The sequence below is a fragment of the Euprymna scolopes genome, chromosome 3, assembly GCF_053919585.1.
Source record: "Euprymna scolopes isolate OS-2025 chromosome 3, ASM5391958v1, whole genome shotgun sequence".
Taxonomy (NCBI): Eukaryota; Metazoa; Mollusca; class Cephalopoda; order Sepiida; family Sepiolidae; genus Euprymna; species Euprymna scolopes.
This window is the reverse complement of record NC_136484.1, coordinates 105125627-105147384: the sequence shown is the minus strand read 5'-3', so window position 1 is coordinate 105147384 and position 21758 is coordinate 105125627. Positions and strand designations below refer to the sequence as shown.

General features: G+C 33.1%; 2 protein-coding genes across 2 annotated transcripts; both read left to right on the top strand.

The window, feature by feature from the left end:
• The first annotated feature begins 880 nt into the window (after nt 1-880).
• Nucleotides 881-1594, top strand: LOC145262076 (uncharacterized). The gene has a single exon (XM_080119800.1). The coding sequence runs from the start codon at nt 881-883 to the stop codon at nt 1592-1594; it is 714 nt and encodes a 237-aa protein (XP_079975926.1).
• A 1412-nt stretch (nt 1595-3006) lies between these two features.
• LOC145262060 (uncharacterized) lies at nt 3007-3672 on the top strand. The gene has a single exon (XM_080119799.1). It carries the CDS (start codon nt 3007-3009, stop codon nt 3670-3672), a length of 666 nt encoding a protein of 221 aa, XP_079975925.1.
• Nucleotides 3673-21758: the final 18086 nt, after the last annotated feature.

Here is a 21758-nt window from a genome sequence, read left to right as displayed (position 1 = left end):
TGGATTTAAATTGGCAAAACGCATACCCTTCCAATTCTGGCGACAAAATTGAATTTGTCTTATAATCTGGAAAGCCTCCTTCAGATGCTTAGAAATCTGACGAATCGTAGACTGGCCGCTCATTTTTATGACAAGAAAACTTTATTGACTATAGATGGGTTGCTAGGGATTGACGCAATACAATACCTAGAACCCCTAAAGGTGATTCCTTGTATGTATGGAGCTGCTTTTGAAACACAAAAATGATTAATCCTCTTTTCCCTTTTGAATGCCAGATCAAGAAACGAAAAGACACAAAAGTAAATTATGCAGAAGTTTTGGCTGGAACGCCACTACTTAAGACTTCCAGAATCAACTATGTAATTCACCCGGAGCAACGTTACCCAGACCCTCTAAATAATTGGTTTAAAGACAGTAACGTTGAGCGAGGGTTGGAGGACATGTTTAATCTCGAATCAATTGGATTACCTACTGACGAAAATTTCTCCACCTTGGATGAAGAGAAGGTGAAACAGTTTAAAGATTCCATCACATTTAAAGATGGTTTATAACATGTGCGTCTTCAGTGGTATGAGGATAGATTGAAATCTGTTCCTTCTTATTATAGTGCATCTTTACGGATTCTGGATAACAAAGGATCTTGGGAAGAAAAAGTTGTATGACCAAAACCTTCAAGTTTTTCAACAGCGAGAAGACGAAGGTATTATTGAAGAAATAATTGTACCCCCTAAAAATTTTAAAGACTATACTTGGATTCCCCATGACCTGTGTTAAAATAACTGACCAGACAACTACAAAGATAAGACCAGTTTTTAATTGTTCTTATAAGCAAACGGGTTATGTGTCATTAAACGAAGCAGCATATACATGTGTAAATTTGATGACTGATATGCTAGAACTGATAATCCGTTTCAGAACGAACAAATATGTCTTGTTGGCGGACATCAGAAAAGCATTTCGGATGGTTCGATTGGAATCCGAAAAAATTCGGAATCGATTTTATTTCTTTTTAAAGAAAGGTGAAAACTTGCATCGTTACCGTTACAAAACCATACTATTTGGTTTCAATGCAAGCCCTTTTATTTTGAATTATGTGTTAAAGTTCCATGCTAACAAATTTCCTTTGGATGAATGTTCAGAAGCATTGAAGTCTAATTTTTATGTTGATAACCTAGTTAAAACTGGGAATAACCCTGAAACTCTATCTGCCTTGTATACCTCTGTGAGAGGACGTCTACACGAAGGAAATTTTGATTTGCAATCGTGTAATTCTAATCGTGTAGCGCTCAAGAAGAAAATGGAGGCTGATGGAACCTTATCAGCATTCGATTCTGGTTGTGAAAATGTTTGGGGTTATCTATACGACCCTGTGCAATATTTAATAAGGGTCCCACCACCATCATGCGACGTGAAAGCATCAACCAAGAGAAAAATATTGTCTGAGATCTCAAAGGTATTTGATCCTTTGTCTCTTTATTTACCTGTAACAGTGCGAGGTCGTTTATTAATGAGAGAACTTTGGAAACTAAAGCTGAATTGGGATGATCCTGTTCCTCAAAGGATGTGTTCTGTTTGGAAAACACTGGCAAGATAACTGTCGGCAATTGACTCTGTATCCTTTCCGAGGAGAGTTTTAGATGAAGGAAAGGACACAAAATCATTTCGCTAAATATGCGGCTAAATCCGCGTATGGGTTTACAGTGTATGCAGTACAGGATGGAAAATCATCCTTGGTATTTGCAAAAGCAAAAATGGCTCCTCTACAAGGAAGATCCCTCCCAACGTTGGAACTTTTATCTGTGTTTTGGCTGTGAAATGTTTCCCTTTTATTAAATAGTCCCTAAAGGACATTACTGTAAAGAATATTTATGTGATTACAGATGCCCAAGTAGTTCTGTCGTAGGTTCTTGCTGATTTTGTCCAAACAAAAATATATTTGTAAGACATAGATTACAGGATATAACTCAAATGACGGAGAACATTAAAACTGATCTGGATATAAAAGTGAATTTTAGGTATGTTGCCACTGCTAACAATCTGGCTGATTTCATCACCAGAGACCTAACTATTAACATATTTAAAGAAAACCTTCCTCTTTGGTATGATGGGCCTGAATAGATAAGGCAGGAAGAATCCTCATGACACCATTATCAATTGCGTGTCCTTTCTAAGGCTCAGATGGGACGGATTTGCCCCTCGGTGAATTATGTAACAGAGATTGAAGTCGCTACTTCTGTAGTCGAGCTGAAGAGATTTTCCAGCCTTAGTAAATTGATTAGTGTAACATCATTGATATTTGAGTTTGCTAACAGATTAAAAAAGCGAGTGATGGATCCCAAGTTACAGGCAAATACCTACCTGATTAAGACAATGCAGAAACAATCCTTTTCAGCAGAGCTAGACTTTTTATTAAATCCTGAAGGAAATAACATGCTCAAGTTGGTAAATGATCTGAACGTCTTTCTGGACGCCAAAGGCATTGTAAGATCTAGGGGAAGAATAGAAAAATCTGTATATCACCCATATGAAGGTCAAAATCCGGTTTTATTGGGAAAGAAGCATCGTCTGACAGAATTGATTATTCGAGAGTGCCATCAAAGAAGTGAACATTTAGGCTTGGTCACAGCATTAAATGAGGTAAGATTAGCAGGTTACTGGATACCACAAGCCAGACAGGCTATTAAGAATGTGGGTAATACTTGTGCCAAGGTAATATGTGGGTAATACTTGTAATACAAGGAATACTTGTAATACAAGGGTAATACTTGTAATACAAGGAATGTGGGTAATACTTGTGCAATTTGGTTTAATGCTGTTTCCTTCGCAATACCTAATCCAACCAACCTACCGACTCCGCGTGTAAATTTTTCCAAACCATTTTTACATACTGGTGTGGATTTTATCAGTCATATTTATGTTAAAGGGAAAGATGGCGACTATAAAATGTACATTGTCCTTTTTGCATGCATGAGCATTAGGGCAGTACATTTAGAACTGATACCAGATATGTCTGTAAAATCGTTCATACAGGCCTTTGTCAGATTTACAAACGTGAATGGAATCCCCACTGACCTTCACTCGGATAATGCCCGAACATTTACTGCTGTTGCCAGAATTATAAACAAAAGGATGATAGCAGATGAATTTAAAGAACGGTTACATTCATACGACCTTAAACATTGTACTATTCCACTGTTTTCCCCTTGGTACGGTGGCAGCTGGGAAAGGTATATCAAGACCTTTAAATCCTGCCTATATAAAGCTATAGGAAGAGGGAAAGTAGACTATTTGGGTCTACTAACTATTTTGTCGGACGTTCAAAGTGCAGTAAAGAGCCGCCCCCTGACATGCATAAGCTCTGATGACTCTGAGCTGTACATTTTAACTCCAAACTCACTCATGAACGCCAATGTTGGTCGTGGAATATTAATGAGGGTTGAAGACCAGGACCTGAAAACCATGGAGCCGCTTGCACGAAGGGACTTGATTCAAACCCTGCGTTCTCGGATAGATAGTCTGAAAAAGTTTAGGAAACTTTGGAATGAAGACTACTTATTGAGTCTCAGAAAAAGAACCTTGAATCTAGCCGATTCTTCCTTTGAAGATAAGATAAAACCAGGAGATATAATACTCATTAAAAGTCCTCTGAAGATAGGCCTTTTTGGTCCCTAGGTAAAGTCCTCGAACTAATCTGAGGAAGTGATAATTTGGTACGCATGGTGAAAGTGAAGAAAGGGAATGGAGCTATAGACATGCACTCCATCAAACATCTATTTCCTCTAGAATTCTCTCAACAGCCAGAAGAACTCGACCCAATAGACATGGAACCATCAAGCTCTCAAGATGTGAGCCTAGACCCACAAAGGAGAGAGATCACGATAATTTGGATCTGTCCAGCCTGCAACAGACCAGAAGATATTAGACCAATGAGAGCATGTGATACATACGATGATTGGTTTCATTTCCAGAAGATGAACAGTGGTGCTGTAATAACTGCAATCCTCGAAATTTAAGAAGGGGCAGACCTAGCCTATCAAGGGTCTAAACTGACTGTTTTATTCCCCTTAATGAGGAATCTTTTCTTTTTTGTTGTTGTGGGGAATATGTGTAAGAATTAAAATTGATTTGACTCACACACACAAATATCTATATATATTAAGAATTGAAATTGATTTGACTTACCTGGGGTGGGTCGGAGGGAAAAAAGATACTGAACTGCTGTTTTGCCGTTACTGAGAAACTGGGTGTCTATTTCCTACTAAGTTAAATAGACATTCTAATCTCGTTGGAAATGACGTTGGAATTCTCGCAACTGAGAGTTAGTATGTATAAAAGGAGTTGTCTCACTACGGGTTAGTGATTAGTTAAGAAGCTAGTTACCTAGCTTGCTAGTCGGTTGGCGTCTCTTAGACTGATTACCTCGTTACTGTTGTTCGGCAAACTTTACCAGTTAATTGTTACCTTTACAAGGAAAGAAAAGACTGTTTGTAAGCATTGTTAGCATTTTGTTGCAAGCCCTTACTGCCTTTTCTTACCCCCTCTTAAATCCCGACAATATATATATGTGTGTATATGTGTGTGTGTATGTGTGTGTATGTGTGTGCATGTCTGAGTGAGTGTGCGTGTGTGTGTCTGTGCGAGAATATGTGCGGGCTTTGTTTAATATTTGACATACCACTGTTGCAGAGAACAAGTTTATAAAGAATTACGAAGTGTCCTTGATTTCCATAATGACTGAATGGACTTTCATAAAAAAAAAAAAAACAGAATTCCATTCTGAAATATTTTTTGTGGAAAATATGATTGCCTCCACCCCTAAAAATGTTTAATGATACAGGTTTGCATGGAGAAGTTAATTAAACATCATTTTCTCATCGAAATTTAAAACAAAATCAATAACAGTATAATCGATATCCGCAGGCCACACCTCAATTTGAAGTTGCGAAAGACGAATCCTCATCTTCACTGCGTGCGTTTCCATTCCAATTTTATTTTTTTGTACCCCAAACGTTTATTCCTTTTTCACCGCCCATTTGTGGTTTCATTTGTTTTAAATATTTTCTTTTTGCTACACTCTTGCCGATTTGTGCCTCATTCATTTTTATTCTTTCATTGTTTTGTATTAATTTTCTATTTGGTTTTATTAATTTTATATTTATTTGTTTTACATTTTTCTATCGTAATAATAAACGAACCAAATTCATGAAGAATACACAGTAAATGCAACATGCACGCCATTCATCAGTTAAATACTAGCGATCAGCTTTCAAATTCATAAATTTTACTGCATATTCGTTTTTTATATTACTAAATAATATTACTTATATCTCATAGGATTAGCGTTAAAAGCGCGAGAGACCAATAAAAAATAAAAAGGTGATACACCGACGAGAAAATTAACATGTCACACACCGATGGAATAATGTGTGTACGACAATTCGATAAGTGAAAATTAACGTGTGACAAAACGAAGGTAAATTATGCTGTGACAGACCGACAGAAGATTGAACTGTGGCAGTGCGATGAAAAATTAACGTATGAGGAAGAGACAATAAATTAATGTGTGACAAAATGATGAAAAATTAAAATGTACCAAACCTACAGAATATTGAATTATGATAACTGATAGGAAGTTTATTTGTAACAGACCCGCGGAAAATTTTACTGTGACCGACTGACGATGAGTTCAACTTTGACAAACGGTAATAATGACAGATGGACAAAAAATTAATGAGTGACAGACTAACGGAAAATAAAAGCGTAGCAGACTACTTTACTGAAAAACACTGATAATATCGATGAGTACATCTACACGGGAATAATAATAAAAAAGTGTACTTGAAATTTACAGACATACACTGTTTGGCACCCAGGATTAACATGAAGCATCTTTTCCTATATTACATTTAATCCTTCCTTACGCCTCTATTATATTTAATCCTTACGCCCCTACATTATATTTAATCCTTACGCCCCTACATTATATTTAATCCTTACGCCCCTACATTATATTTAATCCTTCCTTTGACCCCTATTATGACCCTTTAACATTTTGGGATGAAAACTGACACAGTTTGAATAAACGCTGTTCTTAGCAGTCGACGATTCGTCCTCGACATTCAGTCAGTCATTGCTTGCGTGCTTAAGCATAGTTCTGCTAAATCCAAAGATGTCCACCCACATATTTAGTGGGTTTCAAGCATCCGAGATACAGTAGAACCCCAGAACACGGTGGCCCTAGGATACATTTTTTCAGGTTACGATGTAGAATACGATGCTTGTCGTTCCCTTTCTACGGTATTTACCCCGTCTCACGGTGTTGTTAATGATGTTATCTGATTATATACACGTGTATTATATACTGTACTGTATTTCCTTACTAATTTTTAATACCGTATTCCGGGGTTCAACTGTACCGGTTATCTATCTTTTTTTTTTCAATTTACACAAACGTTTATTTAACACATTTATATAATACTAGCATTTCATCCCGACGTTGCCCGGGTGTTTGGAGGTGTATGTTGAGCAAAAAAAAAAAAAAAGAAGCGGTCATTTTTTTTTAAACTTTGACCCCTATTATGGCCCTTTAACCTTTATTGTTTTGGGCTCAAATCAAGTTATTAAGTTAGATCAATGTCCAAGGAACCTATACCTAAAATGTCAAGTGTTTAGACCCAAAATTGGCGGTGGATTTGGTAGACGTCTCAAAGGTCGAATCCTTGTACTTTGACCGCTTAACAGACAAATTTCTGGCCGAAAACCGATCACATAGATTTTCCCAAATCTCAGTACCCTGTATATCAACTTTCTAGTCTGTAGACTTAAAATTGACAGAGTTATTGCATAGGAAAATGTACACACACAGACACACAGACACACAGACACGTCCACTTTCATAGGTATACTTGCATGGGTGCCCGGCGTTGCCCGAGTAATTGGATGTGTATGCTGTGCAAAAAAAAAAAACCCCAAAAAACTAAAAACGGTCAATTTTTTTTTACCTTTGGCCCCTATTATGACTCCTTAACATTTATTGTTTTGGGCTCAAATAAAGTTATTAAGTTCGATCCATCTCCAAGGAACCTATATCTAAAATTTCAAGTATTTAGACCCAAAATTGGCGGAGGAGGTTGGTAGCGGTCTCAAAGGTCAAATCGTTGCATTTTGACCCCTTAACAGACAAGTTTCTGGCCGAAAACCGATCACATATATTTTCCCAAATCTCAGTACCCTGCATATCAAATTTCGAGTCTGTTTTGGGGTCTAAACACTTGAAATGTTAGATATAGGATTCTTGAACCTTACTTAATAATTTCTTTGACCCCAAAACAATAAATGTTAAAAGGTCATAATAGGGGTCAAAGGTTAAAAAAAAAATTGACCCCTTTTTTTTTGCTCAACCTACACCTAAAAAACCCGGGCAACGCCGGGCTGAAATACTAATATAAAATAAGTTCACGTTCTTAGTAGGCTTCTCGGAAATGGAAACTGGAAAATGTTATCAGAGGTGGGTGTCTTCACCAAAAAGAACACTAACAAAAGGTTAGTCCTACTGAAGGGTAAAACTATTTCACTAGATGGAAAACGCGCACCATATGCGCCCGGAGGAGGGGGGCGGGAGATTTGGATTTTATTATTTAAAGTGGGCTGTTAATTTCTGGAAGAGCTAATTAGCAGTCGAGCTGAAATACTTCTACAACCGGATGGTCCGTTAATTGGGTTTTATGTGTATTGCTATGGTCAACAAGGTTCTGATGTTGAATGTCTGTCATTAAAATAATTAGACAGGTACCACCTGTAATTATAAAAAATAATAATCAGTTACTATATGTGTATAGCTTGCCTTCTTTTTTTCTCTTGGGATGAAAACTGACAGTTATAGCACTAACAACATTGGACAACATCTGCCTGACACAACGAAGAAGCCGCTCTCAGTCTGGGCAGTAAACTTATACGAGGCATCTTCACATACTTCTTCAAAACTGGCGTATTTGAAAAAAAAAACACAAATAATATGCATGTATTGTATAGTGATGGGACCATTCCGATATTTTTCCCGATTAATATACAATTTCCGATTCCGTATTAAATTCTCGATTCCGATACAATTATCGATTGCGACACCGATTCTTTAATCTCTGAATATTTTAACGTTAAACTGTCAAAACACATCTTAAATGTGCATAATTTAATTTAATTTATCCGACATAAAAACACAATTGTGAGAGGATAATCTAGAGATTTTAGTCTTACTGAAAGTTTAAATCTATAAATATTTATTAATTTATTATTACTACAAGCAGTGGAATATGCCCCTTAAACCAACATTAAAAAAAGAAGTTTAAGTAAATCGGTTTTGGTATCGGAAAATAGTCTAAAATTTTGCCGATACCAATACCGATTCCGATACCACAAAAACTCCGATTTTTCCGATTCCTGATATATATTATTCGGGTGAAAAAGATATCGACACATTTATAATTCATAGATTTTTTTCAGAAATAATGCGTAAAAAAACTAAAAATAAAAAATTAGTAAATTCATGGCAAAACACAAACTCAACGCATAAAAAATAAAACAATTCGTTGCTGAAATTCATTACAGACTCTCCTGTTATTATATAGACATATTAATTATTTTCTTTTTTATTTACGAACCGAAAATACCGGAAGCAATCGTGGCTAATCAATATCGAATTTATCTTATTAGAATGTAAAATTTAATCGCTCCGTCTAATTATTATCCGTCTTATTACTTTAATTTTTGTGTGCCTATATTTCACAATGAAAGATCTGACCAAATGAAATTGAAATATTGATCGTAGAGGTTGCACAAATTTGTGTGAACGTCGCCCAAATCAAATATGGGTAGACAGTCATCTTGTGAATTAATGTTTTACGTGATAAGGAATCGTTATCAGTATTCGTTAAATTGCAATATCAAAATCGCAGAAAATAGTGCGGCAAAATATATCATAATGATAAGTCCGTCAAATTTACGCGTCTAACGAGGGAGAAAATGACATTTGTGACATACACGATGGATCAAAGAAAGATATGGTTTCGTATAGATATGCGCGGGCAAATCTTAAAAATCTATATAATGATAAAAATCTGTATACCTTTCTTGGCTTTCTTGCTTGCTAGCAGCTTGTATATATATATATATATATATATATATATATATATATATATATATATATATATTTATATATATATTATGCATACAAATATATGCACTTAAACATCAGTCTTGTACAGCGACCTATAGCACAGACTCTTTTTCTATTCTGAGTCGTGCTCATTCACAATATCACCTTAAGATCTTGGAGACTATTCATGTTCGACTTAGAAAACCTTCCCTTTGCAAGCGAAAGGGGATGCCTCCTAGGTTTGAACGTAATTAATCTCTAGGGTATTCGACCATAACGCTGTTTTGTTTTAATCGTTTTCCCACTTTTTTCTCCCCGTAAATTGCATAAAACGCAATTTTAATCGCTTATTCATTCTTTGTTTTAAAAATTCCATCGATACAGCTTTGAGAAGCGAGGGACGAAACCGGTCAGCTTGTGCTCCATTTTCTCTTTTGTCCTCTCCTGTTCCGCTTTTACCCCCTTCTTGGAGAGAAGATTAAAGAAACATATAAATATATATATATATATATATATATACATATATATATATATATATATATATATATATATATATATATATATATATATATACAAGTTTAGTTTTAATCATGAATCATAAAAGTCTTCCCCTCCTAATTGCAATATTTAAATTTTCTATCCCTAAAACATTATGAAATATAAATAAATATATATATATTTCATAATATATATATTTACACAGTGATCACCACTTATCAAGGCCCGGAAGCCACTCAGGGATAAGGGTTATTACGTTAGTGTGGAGAATTGATGAATTGTTTACTTAAGGGGGCGGTTCATTAGGAATTTGTTAACATTGGACTTGAAGACATCCAAGTTGTAGTCCGGTGGGAAGCAGGCAGACGGAACAGAGTTCCACAGTGGATTCAGCTAGACGGGTGTTTTCTATGAAAGATTGGCGAGGGGGGACCAGATATTGGAGTTCAGACGAGCACCTTCCATGGAAATAACGATAAAACAAGGATAGGCTCGCAACGTCTCTTCTGTGGGAGAAACGTTGCAGGGTAGAGAAAAGGACATCCCCCACTAAGCCACGAAGTCTATTTTGTACACTGTCAAGGCAGGATAGGCTGTTTTTAGCAGCTCCTGCTCAGATATGGCAACAGTATTCTATCCTTGGACGTACTTGGCTTTTATATAGATAGAGAATTGCATCATTAGTGAGATATCTTCTGGAGCGGTAGAAGGATCCCACCATCTTTCCAGCGACCTTGGCAACAGACTTGATGTACGTGTTCCATTTCAGATCAGGAGTAAAGCTCAAACCCAGAAGCTTGTCAAAACACGGCGCCTCACCCAGACGAGAGCCATCCATCACAATTGATGCCAGCTGGAGATCAGAGCGTTGATGATGTAAGGATAGGAGTTTGGTTTTGGATGCATTAAAGGTAACCAGCCACATCTTCCCCCACTGAACCACGCGCTGGAGATCAGAGGAGAGAGAATCAGAGAGAACTCTGTCATTTACAGCCTTTGATGTGTTTCCGTAGATGGTCGTGTCATCAGCATAGATGTCAACGAATGATTTAAGTATGTGTTTAGGGAGGTCATTGATGTAGATCAGGAAGAGAGTTGGGCCTAGAATTGACCCCTGAGGGACTCCAGCATTTATATTGCAGGCCTCCGATTTTTGTCCATTTACCACTACTCTTATGAGCCTATCGGAGAGAAATGATTTAATGGTTGAGAAAACATTTCCAGTCATACCGTAGCTAGAAATCTTGTGAAGTAGACCCTTATGCCATACCTTGTCGAAGGCCTTTGATATGTCAATAGTAATTGCCCTAGAAAGGAAGCCTTTGTCAAGAGATTCACTAATCCGTCAGCACATCTGCGGTGGATCTTGCAGAGTGGAAACCATATTGTGTGTCACTAAGAAGGGTATTCCTGCTGAGGTGGTTGACTATTTCTCTATTTAATATGGATTCCAGCAATTTACTCATAACACACAGGAGACGTATTGGTCTGTACTGAGAGGGAGATGACTTATCACCTGAATTCTTAAATACAGGGCAAACTGGTGAGGGCTTCCAGGGAGTCGGAAAGCACTTCTCCTTAAGGCAGCGCTTAAACAGTTTCGTAAGTATGGGAGCAAGTTCTAGTTGAAGCCTTTTAACACTATAATTGGGATGCCATCAGGGCCAGTTGCTTTACTGGAATCTAGGTTCTTGATTAGCTTGGCGATATAATTTATTAATCATAATATATCTCATTCCTGAGGATATATTCCAAATATATATTTAAGGAATAAACCTTTATAATATATCCGAATTGTTCTAAACAACAAGCAACGAAGTATGATTCAATCTTGAAAGCATATATACTTGTTAGTGTTATTCCAATGCCCAATTAAAAACCCGGCCCACAATCAAACATTTTTTCATAACTTTCTCTTTTTTTTAATTTAGTTATGGGTTGTGAAACACACGTAAGGAGACACAGAATGGAAATAGATATCTACTCAAAAAAAAAAACAAAAAAACAAACAAACAAAAAAAAAACATTACGATTTCGGGGAGATTTTTTTCTTCTTTTAGTCACAGGGGCACACCCAATCCATACTTACGAATCTTTACAAGAATGAAACGCAAAACAATTCAGAGTAGATTTTATTGCTATAGATATCTAGCTGCTGTTCCATTGCTCACGCACAGGCACACACAAATTATCTCCCCTGAGTAAATGTACTTAATCATTGCTATGGCCGTAGAATAAAATATTCATGGAGTGATAAAACATATGTATTGAGTAATTAGGTGCTGCTCTTAAGTCTCAGAATATGTTTTATTTCCTTTTTTTTTAATGTGTAATTGTGTAATGAACTTGGATGTTATTAGATTGTACATGACGTCTATGAAATGATTATACAAATTATTAAAGATATTGTATTTGCTTCCGATTGTTTATAAATTTAAAAGCTTCAAACTGTAAAAGCGATGCTATTTCAATTTGTGCATATAAAGTAAATAAAATCGGTGATATCGCTATGTACAGTTATTTATAAGTTATGATCATATCGCTCCTTTTAGAAGTAAGTCCTGAAAATGTGAGCATCTTTTGGTAAGTAAATAGTTGACAGGCTGACTTTTTGCACTGTCGCGTTTCCGGTTGCTTTATTACTATGAATTGTCCTAATAAAGTTATGGCTTTATGAATGTGGAATCGCCAGTCGGTTAATTGGTCAATAGTTACGCTCATTGATTTTTGAATCGTTCGTGACTTCGTGGCTTGTTTCGAATCCTCTGTCCAGCGGCAATCCCTACTTCTTGTACTGTTGACTGCGAAAGAATGAAACAGTAATGTCTGCATGTATAAAACACATTATTTATTATTATTTCAGTCCTTAAATGAGTAAGTTTTTACAGTTGAGCACCACTTGGTCGTGTGCGAGATCGCAGTTTCCGGTCGCTCGATAAATATAGATCGTCTTAAAAATGTTATCTACATTTCTCTTTATAAATATTACATTTCACTTGATTCTCGTGACGATGTACGGTAGCACAGGTGTAACGCTCTCTGATATTAGGTTCAAAGGTTACTTTGTGGTAGGGTTTGGAGACTTTGCGTAGAAGCAATCGTAACGTTCTATACAGATGATTGCGAAACCATGACACACTAATGTGTGTAAGTATAAAAATAATAATTTATAATATATACACACACACACACACACACACACATATATATATATATATATATATATATATATGACTATTTCATTTAATCACATAAATTATACCAAAGTATAAATCTATGCGTAAGCTTTAAGTATTTACTTCAACAGTTCTCAATACGTAAGTAAAACTAGGTAATAAGCCTATATTTTATAATTTACAATATATATATATATATATATATATATATATATATATATATATATATATATATAATCAAGATAAGGCACTGATTAGAAATATGATGAAAGATCCTGATAGATATTACTTGAAGTAATACTTTCAGGGCGATCCTAGCCAAAACGGAGAAGCACAATATTTGAGCATGTTGTTATTTATTTATATTTATATATATATTTATATTTAAATTCTGAAAAACAACATATAGCCACATAAAATCGAATTAAGAATTTATTGTTTGACAAAAGGAATCTATAGAAGGGGTTATGTTGATTTTCTTAATCCATTGATTTTCTATAAAGAAGGAAATGAAATGCGGTTAGCAAAATGTTCAGCTGTTAATAGACACTTATTTTGCTTTTCAGCACAAATATTGAAAATCGTTTTTAAGTGGTTAATAATAATTATATGGAAATAAGTATAGGGAAAATGGAATCTGATACAACCTGGGTAGTCCATTATCGGGAGGAGTATAATGTGCTCCGGGGTTATAAATCCAGGTAGGCAGAATATTCGTCAAAATCCATGGATTAAGGAAATCAACATAACCCCTTCTATATTTTCCTTTTGTTAACAATAAATACTTAATTCGAATATATGTGTCTATATGTTGTTTTTTTTTCAGAATTTTTATATAACTACTTAGCTTATATATATATATATATACATATATATATATATATATATATATATATATATATATATATTTATATATATATATACCGTGAAAGAAAAATCAGTACGTCAAAAAAGGTGTTGATGGCAAAAAAGTGTATTTCGTTTTACGTTACAATTGTTTCCATGTCCAGTCGACAATTTCAAACATTATATCGTTTGAAAATTTTCAAAAACCAGCATTTCTTCAGACTTTATGAATAAACACACTTTTGACAACAGAGCAGTTTTTAAGAGAAAGAAAAAAGAAAGAAAAAAGAAAAATTCCCTTAACGGGAAAAGCATGTGAGAAACATTTACCTTTATTACATAGTAAAAAAATTAACAATACCTAAATTCTAAACTAAGAGTCTATATACTTCTCATCTGCGAAGAGGGAAAGAGAGAATAAGAATGAAAAAAAAAACGAGTGACAAAGAGAGATAGAGAGAGAGAGAGAGAGTTCCGTTCATCATTTTCAACTTCCTTATCATCACATGTTTCATTCTTTCGGGAAGAAGGGTATCACTATTAACATTGGTCAGTAGATTCGAACCCGGCAACGAAGCCATCTCTTTGGCTACCGTTAACCGCTAGATATATTGCTGAAATAAAAAGATTTATTTTAAAATGTATTTTACGTTTGTAAGGGTGATCTATTATCATACAATGATCTGCCCATGCAAGCTTAATTGACCGACTTTATTTTAAATAAATATCGAACACCAATTTAAAAGTGAAGATACATTGTCATGGGAAAAGAACACAAATATACAAGCTGTTTGTCTATCATTTTATTAATATAGAGAATTAGGTAGATTTCCTAATATGTAAAGTATTTAGTAATGTTACAACAATATGATACACGAACGCAAACCAGATTTATGTACGGTTGGTTGTCCAAAAGTCGTATTATCCACACGTGTCTAATTTATTAACGTTTTATAGTTTTTAAACAGAGTATCACATTATGATCACTACATCATATGCACAACGAAATACGGTCTTTGTAGCTGGCATGAGTGAATATTTGAGATATATTAGCTGATATCATGTGACGATGTGTGGCGTCAAAGGCGTTGAAGTTTGTACCAGAATCCGTTGATCATATGTCGTTGCCCTACGGGAATGAAGGTGTTGATGCAGACAAATAGAAATCAGATGAAGCCACTAATCCTTGCAGGCATAAAATATATATTCATAAAAATTACATAACTAAATAAGAAAGTATATATATATATATATATATATATATATATATATGTGTGTGTGTGTGTGTGTGTGTGTGTGTGTGTGTGTGTGTGTGTGTGTGTAAAAAAATATAAACTTTATTGGCCAGCATTTTTCTTTCTTTTAAATATATTTTGTAAACTTACACGGAAACTTAATGTCGACTCATTCTGGTTATGATATTTCCAACATTATAATAAATTTCCTTGCTTATGGACAGAACAGGCGATGTACTGCCGTAGTTATTGTAGGCCCATATAAACTCGAGTCCGTCTGATGTAATCATCAGAGATGACCAACCGAACTGATTTTGTGTTTTATATATATATATATATATATATATATATATATTATATATATATAATTTGTTTATTTATTTACATTCATATTATTTATAATTGTTAAATACTTACAGACACTAGTGTTTCACTCTTTCGGGAATCATAAGTGAAGAGTGTCACTATTAACACTGGTCAGTAGATTCGAACTCGGCAACGAAGCCATCTCTTCGTCTACCGTTAACCGCGAGGTATATTGTTGAAATAAAAAGATTTATTTAAAAATGTATTTTATGTTTGTAAGAGTGATCTAATTATCATACGATGATCTGTCCATGCGAGCTTAATCGACCAACTTTATTTCAACTGTAAAATGCGATAAAAAAACGAGCTGTTTTTAAGGGACTTATATAATTATTTACTATAATAAGTATTAAATACCATCACACACTGGTGTTTCATATATATCTATATATCTCTGTCTGTCTGTCTGTCTGTCTGTCTGTCTTTCTCTCTCTCTCTCTCTCTCTCTCTCTCTCTCTCTATATATATATATATATATATATATATATATATACTGATAGGACGATTAAAATATTACCAATTCCGTTTTAAATTTCTGATTCCGATAAAATTACCGATTCAGATTTCTAAAAAAAAATCATAACTATGGTTGTTTCTAACTGTGTTTTCTTCGGGAGCATGAACGTTAATATATATATATATATATATATATATATATATATATATATATATATATATATATATATATACATATATGTATGCAATACGTATATACATTTGCGGTAAAGTAAAAGTAAAAATCTAGTTAGTCCGAATTTATAGATTTTGTTTTACTGGTTATATATATATATATATATATATATATATATATATATATATATATATATATATATATATATATATATATATATATATAACACAATCAATGCAACAACGAATGAGGCAGCCCGGTATACTTTTTGAAATATCAAGATTGAGCAGTACGCTTTCGCTATATGGGAATACCACTTTCTCCCATGGACCTATTTTCTGCCCACCCGGATTTGTAACCCCGATTGACATTGGACTCCTTCCGATAATGGACTACCCAGGTTGTATCAACTTCTCTTTTCGTATAATTTTCTCCATATAACACCAATTCAACCAACCACTCAAAAGCTATTTTCAATAAGTGTGGTGAAAAGTAAAATAGCGTCCATTCGCAGTTGAATATTTTGTTTAACTGCATTTCATTTCCACTAATGATATATGCCTTTGTGGAAAATCCATGGATTAAGGAAATTAAAATAACTCTTTCTATATATTCCTTTGTCAAGCAATAAATTCTTTAATCGAATATATTCATGTATATGTTGTTTTTTCAGAAGTTAAAATTAAACCACGAAATTTGTATATATATATATATATATATATATATATATATATATATATATTAATGCGATAGCGTGTGTCTTATTTTCTGTGTCATGCTTATATTCGGGTCGTTTAATTTTTATGTACTTCCAGTTCTTGTCATAAATAATTTTACCAAAAATTCTTCATAAGGTTTATTTTCGATTTCTGATTATAGCCATTCTTCTTTTTTTATAAATAATTTTATCAAGAATTCTTCAGAAATTTAGGTTTCGGTTTTGATTATAACTGATTGCACTGCAGTAATCTGTTTTCTTATAATTAATTTTATCAATAATTATTCACGAGTTTTGGTTTCGGTTTCGAGTATTGCTGAAGGAATATGCATAGATTTTATTTATAAGTTTTTTTATTTCGGTTTCGATTCAAGCTAATGCAAAGTCATATTCCATATTTTTCGTCCCCCGACAAAATTCACCCTTGTCTATTTGCCCGTTCACCCGTTCATTTGTCGGCAATTTTTTTCAATAATTACGCATTGGATTTTTTAAAAATTTTGAACAAACATAAAATATGGGAATCCATCTGGCAGGCACCTTATGCAAATGGTCATGAATGATAGTTTCCACAGACCCGGTACTAATCCTGACATCTTAGGCTATTTGGCGAATAGTAATGCTCCGATCTTCCAAAATGGCAGCCTCAACTTGACGGACAGATGCCTCATCAATGGCAGAAGGGGACCGACCAGGTCTGGGAGCTGTTCAACAGACTTCCGGCCATGTTTGAATTCACTATACCAGCGTTTTACAAGGTCATATGATGGTGCATTATCACCACAAGTTTCTTTCATTTCATGCAAAGTCTCCTGTGGTGTGCATCATTTCAAATACAAAAACCGGATCACCGCTCGACATTAAACAGGCTGCATTTCACACTTGACTCAGTTCAAACACCTGTAAAACAGAAACTACAATTACTTCAGAGCTGTAATTTGCTACAGAGATATAAATCATTGCACATGCAAAATTTCACCTAGATCAGACAACTGGAAGTGGGTTAGGGGCATTACTTATTGCACGCCCCTCGTATAATAAGGCATATCTATAAAACATTAGTTAAGGTAAACTATATATATATATATATATATATATATATATATATTTAATAAGTTTAATATTTTCTCCTGACAATGTATTTTTGTAACATTATTATATTAGTCAATACTATACAAAAGTAACTAAACATCTGTATATTTATTTTGGAATTATAAGTTAAATTAAAGGAGGAAAATAGAAGGGAGAAAGGATAGTGTAGGAGAGGCCAGAGTAATGTTAATTCGGAAGTAAAGATAATCTATAATGTTATGTCTAAATAGCATTAATAAATCTGAAATAACTAAAAGTAAAATAAGAATTAGATTTCACTTAAATATCCATTTTACTAATTATAACTAAAAGAACATATTATTATATGATTAGGATACCTTGTAATATAATTATTAGGGAAATATAGGATCTATTCAATGTTAAACAAAACTTATACTTTACTGAGTAACTAGTTTATAGAAATGTTTATTATTCGATTGTCGAATAATAGATTAGTAAAAATATGTGAAACGTAAAATTAAAACTCTTACTTTAAAAATAATAACAATAATAATAATAATAATAATAATAATAATATTGATAAATAAAAATAAATGTCGATGTAAGAATTAATTCATTAAAAAGTAGATATTAAGCAGAAATGAATTATTCCTAAATGACCTATGACTGTCGATTGAAAGTGTTTTAATACTCAAATTTCATATTCATCGTATTAGTTAATTTATTTGTAATGTGCACTGTATTAATCATGGAATACTATTAAGTGAAATACATTACTTATTAGTAGAATTAATTGGAAAGTGTTAAGAATTAATGATAAAAACTGATTTAATATATCGATGGATTTTGTCCAAGGACGATAACTCTGTCATATTCGAAAATTAAATTAGTTATAACTTCCGCTTGAGGTGAACAGTTGACTGTAAAGTATGCTTCAGCGAAATAATAAATCTCAGTTAAACGTAATTTTAGGTATAGAATTGACTAATACTAACAATTATAATCGAAGTAATAATAAACTTTATTATAACAGTTAAGTGATGCACATAGATTATAGTTTCAAAATAAAATTAATAAATAATGTAATATAACTGTCAATTGTAATGATTTTGTTTTTTAATTTCGTATATGCAAATATGTGTTACGGATTATAATTATTCCTGTTATTTTTATTAATACGGATACATTAATTATAATAAATAAATTTACTTATTATTATATAGAACACATAATTAATAGAACTTGTTAGTTCGACGAATAGATTAGTGACTTCATTTCTAAATTCAAAATAGCGTAATGCAAACATACGAGGAGGTATTTACAACTTCTCTTCCAATTTTCGGATGTTAATCATGTCAAAACACACTTTATTTACCTTTGATGGATTGATTTTGGCTATTTCTTCTGATGAATTAAGGGAAAAATAGATTCACTAATTAATATAATAATTAAGTGGTTGATTTTGTTCTACGAAACAGATACTGTAAAGCATTGTAAATGTCAACTGAATTTAAAAAAATAAATTATAAGATGGTCATCATCAAAAACTTTAGAATATAGACTTTGCTTATTCATTCATTATATGGCTCTGTAATCACACTGTGCTCCTTGAATAAGGATTGGTATATATTATCTGGAAATAAAGAATATTTCCACAGAAATATATATATATATATATATATATATATTAGTGGGTTTGTAGTGTGCATATAGTTCTCGTAGATTTTTTTATCTAAAACAATAAAAAATATACAAAAAATGCGTTAATATAGTTGTGTGCGATTACTAATACACTTCTATTTTAATATACTTTTATATAGGTCTGTTAAAGCGTTTTTGATACATTAATTACAACAAAAGATTAACTACAATGTAGATTCGGTTGGCAGAAGCGGTTGTAATGATTGTTTGAATGCAAAAGATTGAGAACAGAATTTAAAAGAAATTAATGCTGTTCTATATCTGACCAAATTAGAATTCATGTAATAAAAAGTATAGAGAAAAATAAAGAAAAATATTGTACATTATAGTATTAATTGCTTTTCTCATAAGTCACTGCCGTTCATTCCGGTTTTACGATGTGTCGTCCTTACAGGAGACGCATATAATTTGAACTTGGCTGTAAACTACAAAACCCGAACAGTGTCATTAAAACTACGCTACAATTCTGGAAGCTGAAATATGTAGTCTCTAAATAAATATTTTGTATATAATCATAGAAAAGGGAGAAAAGAGGAGAAAAGAAAATTATAATATCACCAGACCGATTAGAAAAAAGTTAAAAAAAAAAAAAAATCATTTTTTCATACTTATATATCTGATGATATAATAATGTAACTTTTTTCATCATGTTTATTTAACATATAAATTGCTTCATGTAGATATTTCACTATCTTGAAAAGATTACTTGGTTAAATATATCTTAATAAGACTTATATATACATACATACATACATGCATAAATACATGCATACATATATAACTACATACATACATATATACATACATAACTACATACATATGTATATATAATGTATATATATTCTATCTCTCTTTAAATATATATATATATATATATATCTTTAATATAAAGCTGAACGTCTGTGTGTGTGTCTGGTCACGAATAAGCTCCTATATGTTTGACAATTAGAGAAAACTGATCACATATAATTATGGAAGATAAATCGAGACACAGGAATGGGTATGTTAGATCTGACATAATGATGATTCAATAAAATTTTGAGGTCTGACTACGCGTCTCGTCCATAAAGTAGGGAAATAAAAAAAAATAAAATAAAAAAAAAACGTTTACAAGTGCTTTTTATATAGATGTACAAAATAACACTTTGATAAATATGTTTTAACTTAAATAGGGATGCTATAATAAAATTGTGGGGTCTGCGTTCGCGCCTGGCCTGCATAGAATTGAAATAGGCACACATTTTAATAAAGATTTTTCATATCTATCTGCGTATTATCATTCACTTTGATAATTATGTTTCAGTTTGAAGAAATATGGTATAATAAAATTATGGGGTGTTCGTTCGCACCTGACCTCCATAGAATGGAAATATGTCACTAAAGTTTTACAAGGTTTTTAAATATAGATCCATAGAATATTGTGATAAGGGTTTCAGTGTAAACAGGTATGGTATTATAAATTATGGGGTTTATCTATTTTATTTTTAATTTCATCATATTTTGCTTTGGTTTTGATACCCCCAAATTCAAAGCTATCGCTTCACAACCCTTCCTTTTCATAACCTATCATACTTTCATAAATCAGAGTTCATTTTCTGTAGGCTGTTTTAGAACCCAGTCAATGACGCGTACTTTTACTAGTATATATATATATATATATATATATATATATATATATATATATTTGATTATGTGCCTCTGAGCAAAATTTATAATTTTAGATTTTAAAACTAATTCTATATTCTCGCTTATAAACGTACTGTGGCAAGTATACTACCAGTATATAATATATGTTCAGTTAATTTGCAATGTGAAAAAGTGTGATGGTCAACACAAAATCTGGAATATTTCGTTCGTCCGTTCAATTAAATTTTATTTTTTGTTAAAGTTGATAGGTTTTTAGGGCGTTTTCTATGTGTCAGAAATGTACCCTATGCGTGACTTGATGGTGGCATCTCAGCCGTTCCTCAGCCTTCTTAATAGAAATAATAAAAAAAACAGGCAGGTTGAAATTTAAGCGTGATTAAGTCTTATAACAGCAGGCTGTGTTTGGATTTAAATGTGATTATCGCTGGCAGCTTGAGAAATGTTGATGAGCCTATTAAATGAACACGAAACAACATCTGTTTAACTTGGTTTGACAGTAATGGAACTGGTCAACCGGTGCTTACACAATTTATAAATATGGCACTTTGAATCAACAGGGATAATTTAAAGTAATAACAAGTATGCATATAGATACACAAACATAAACTAAATCAGATGCGCCTGGACAAGAATTTGACCTATACACTGCGCCATGGCCTCAGACGCCAATTTCCAAATACAGCTCTGCTTCATCGTTCTAGCTATGCAATGAAACTAAAAAAAATTGGCGGGGATC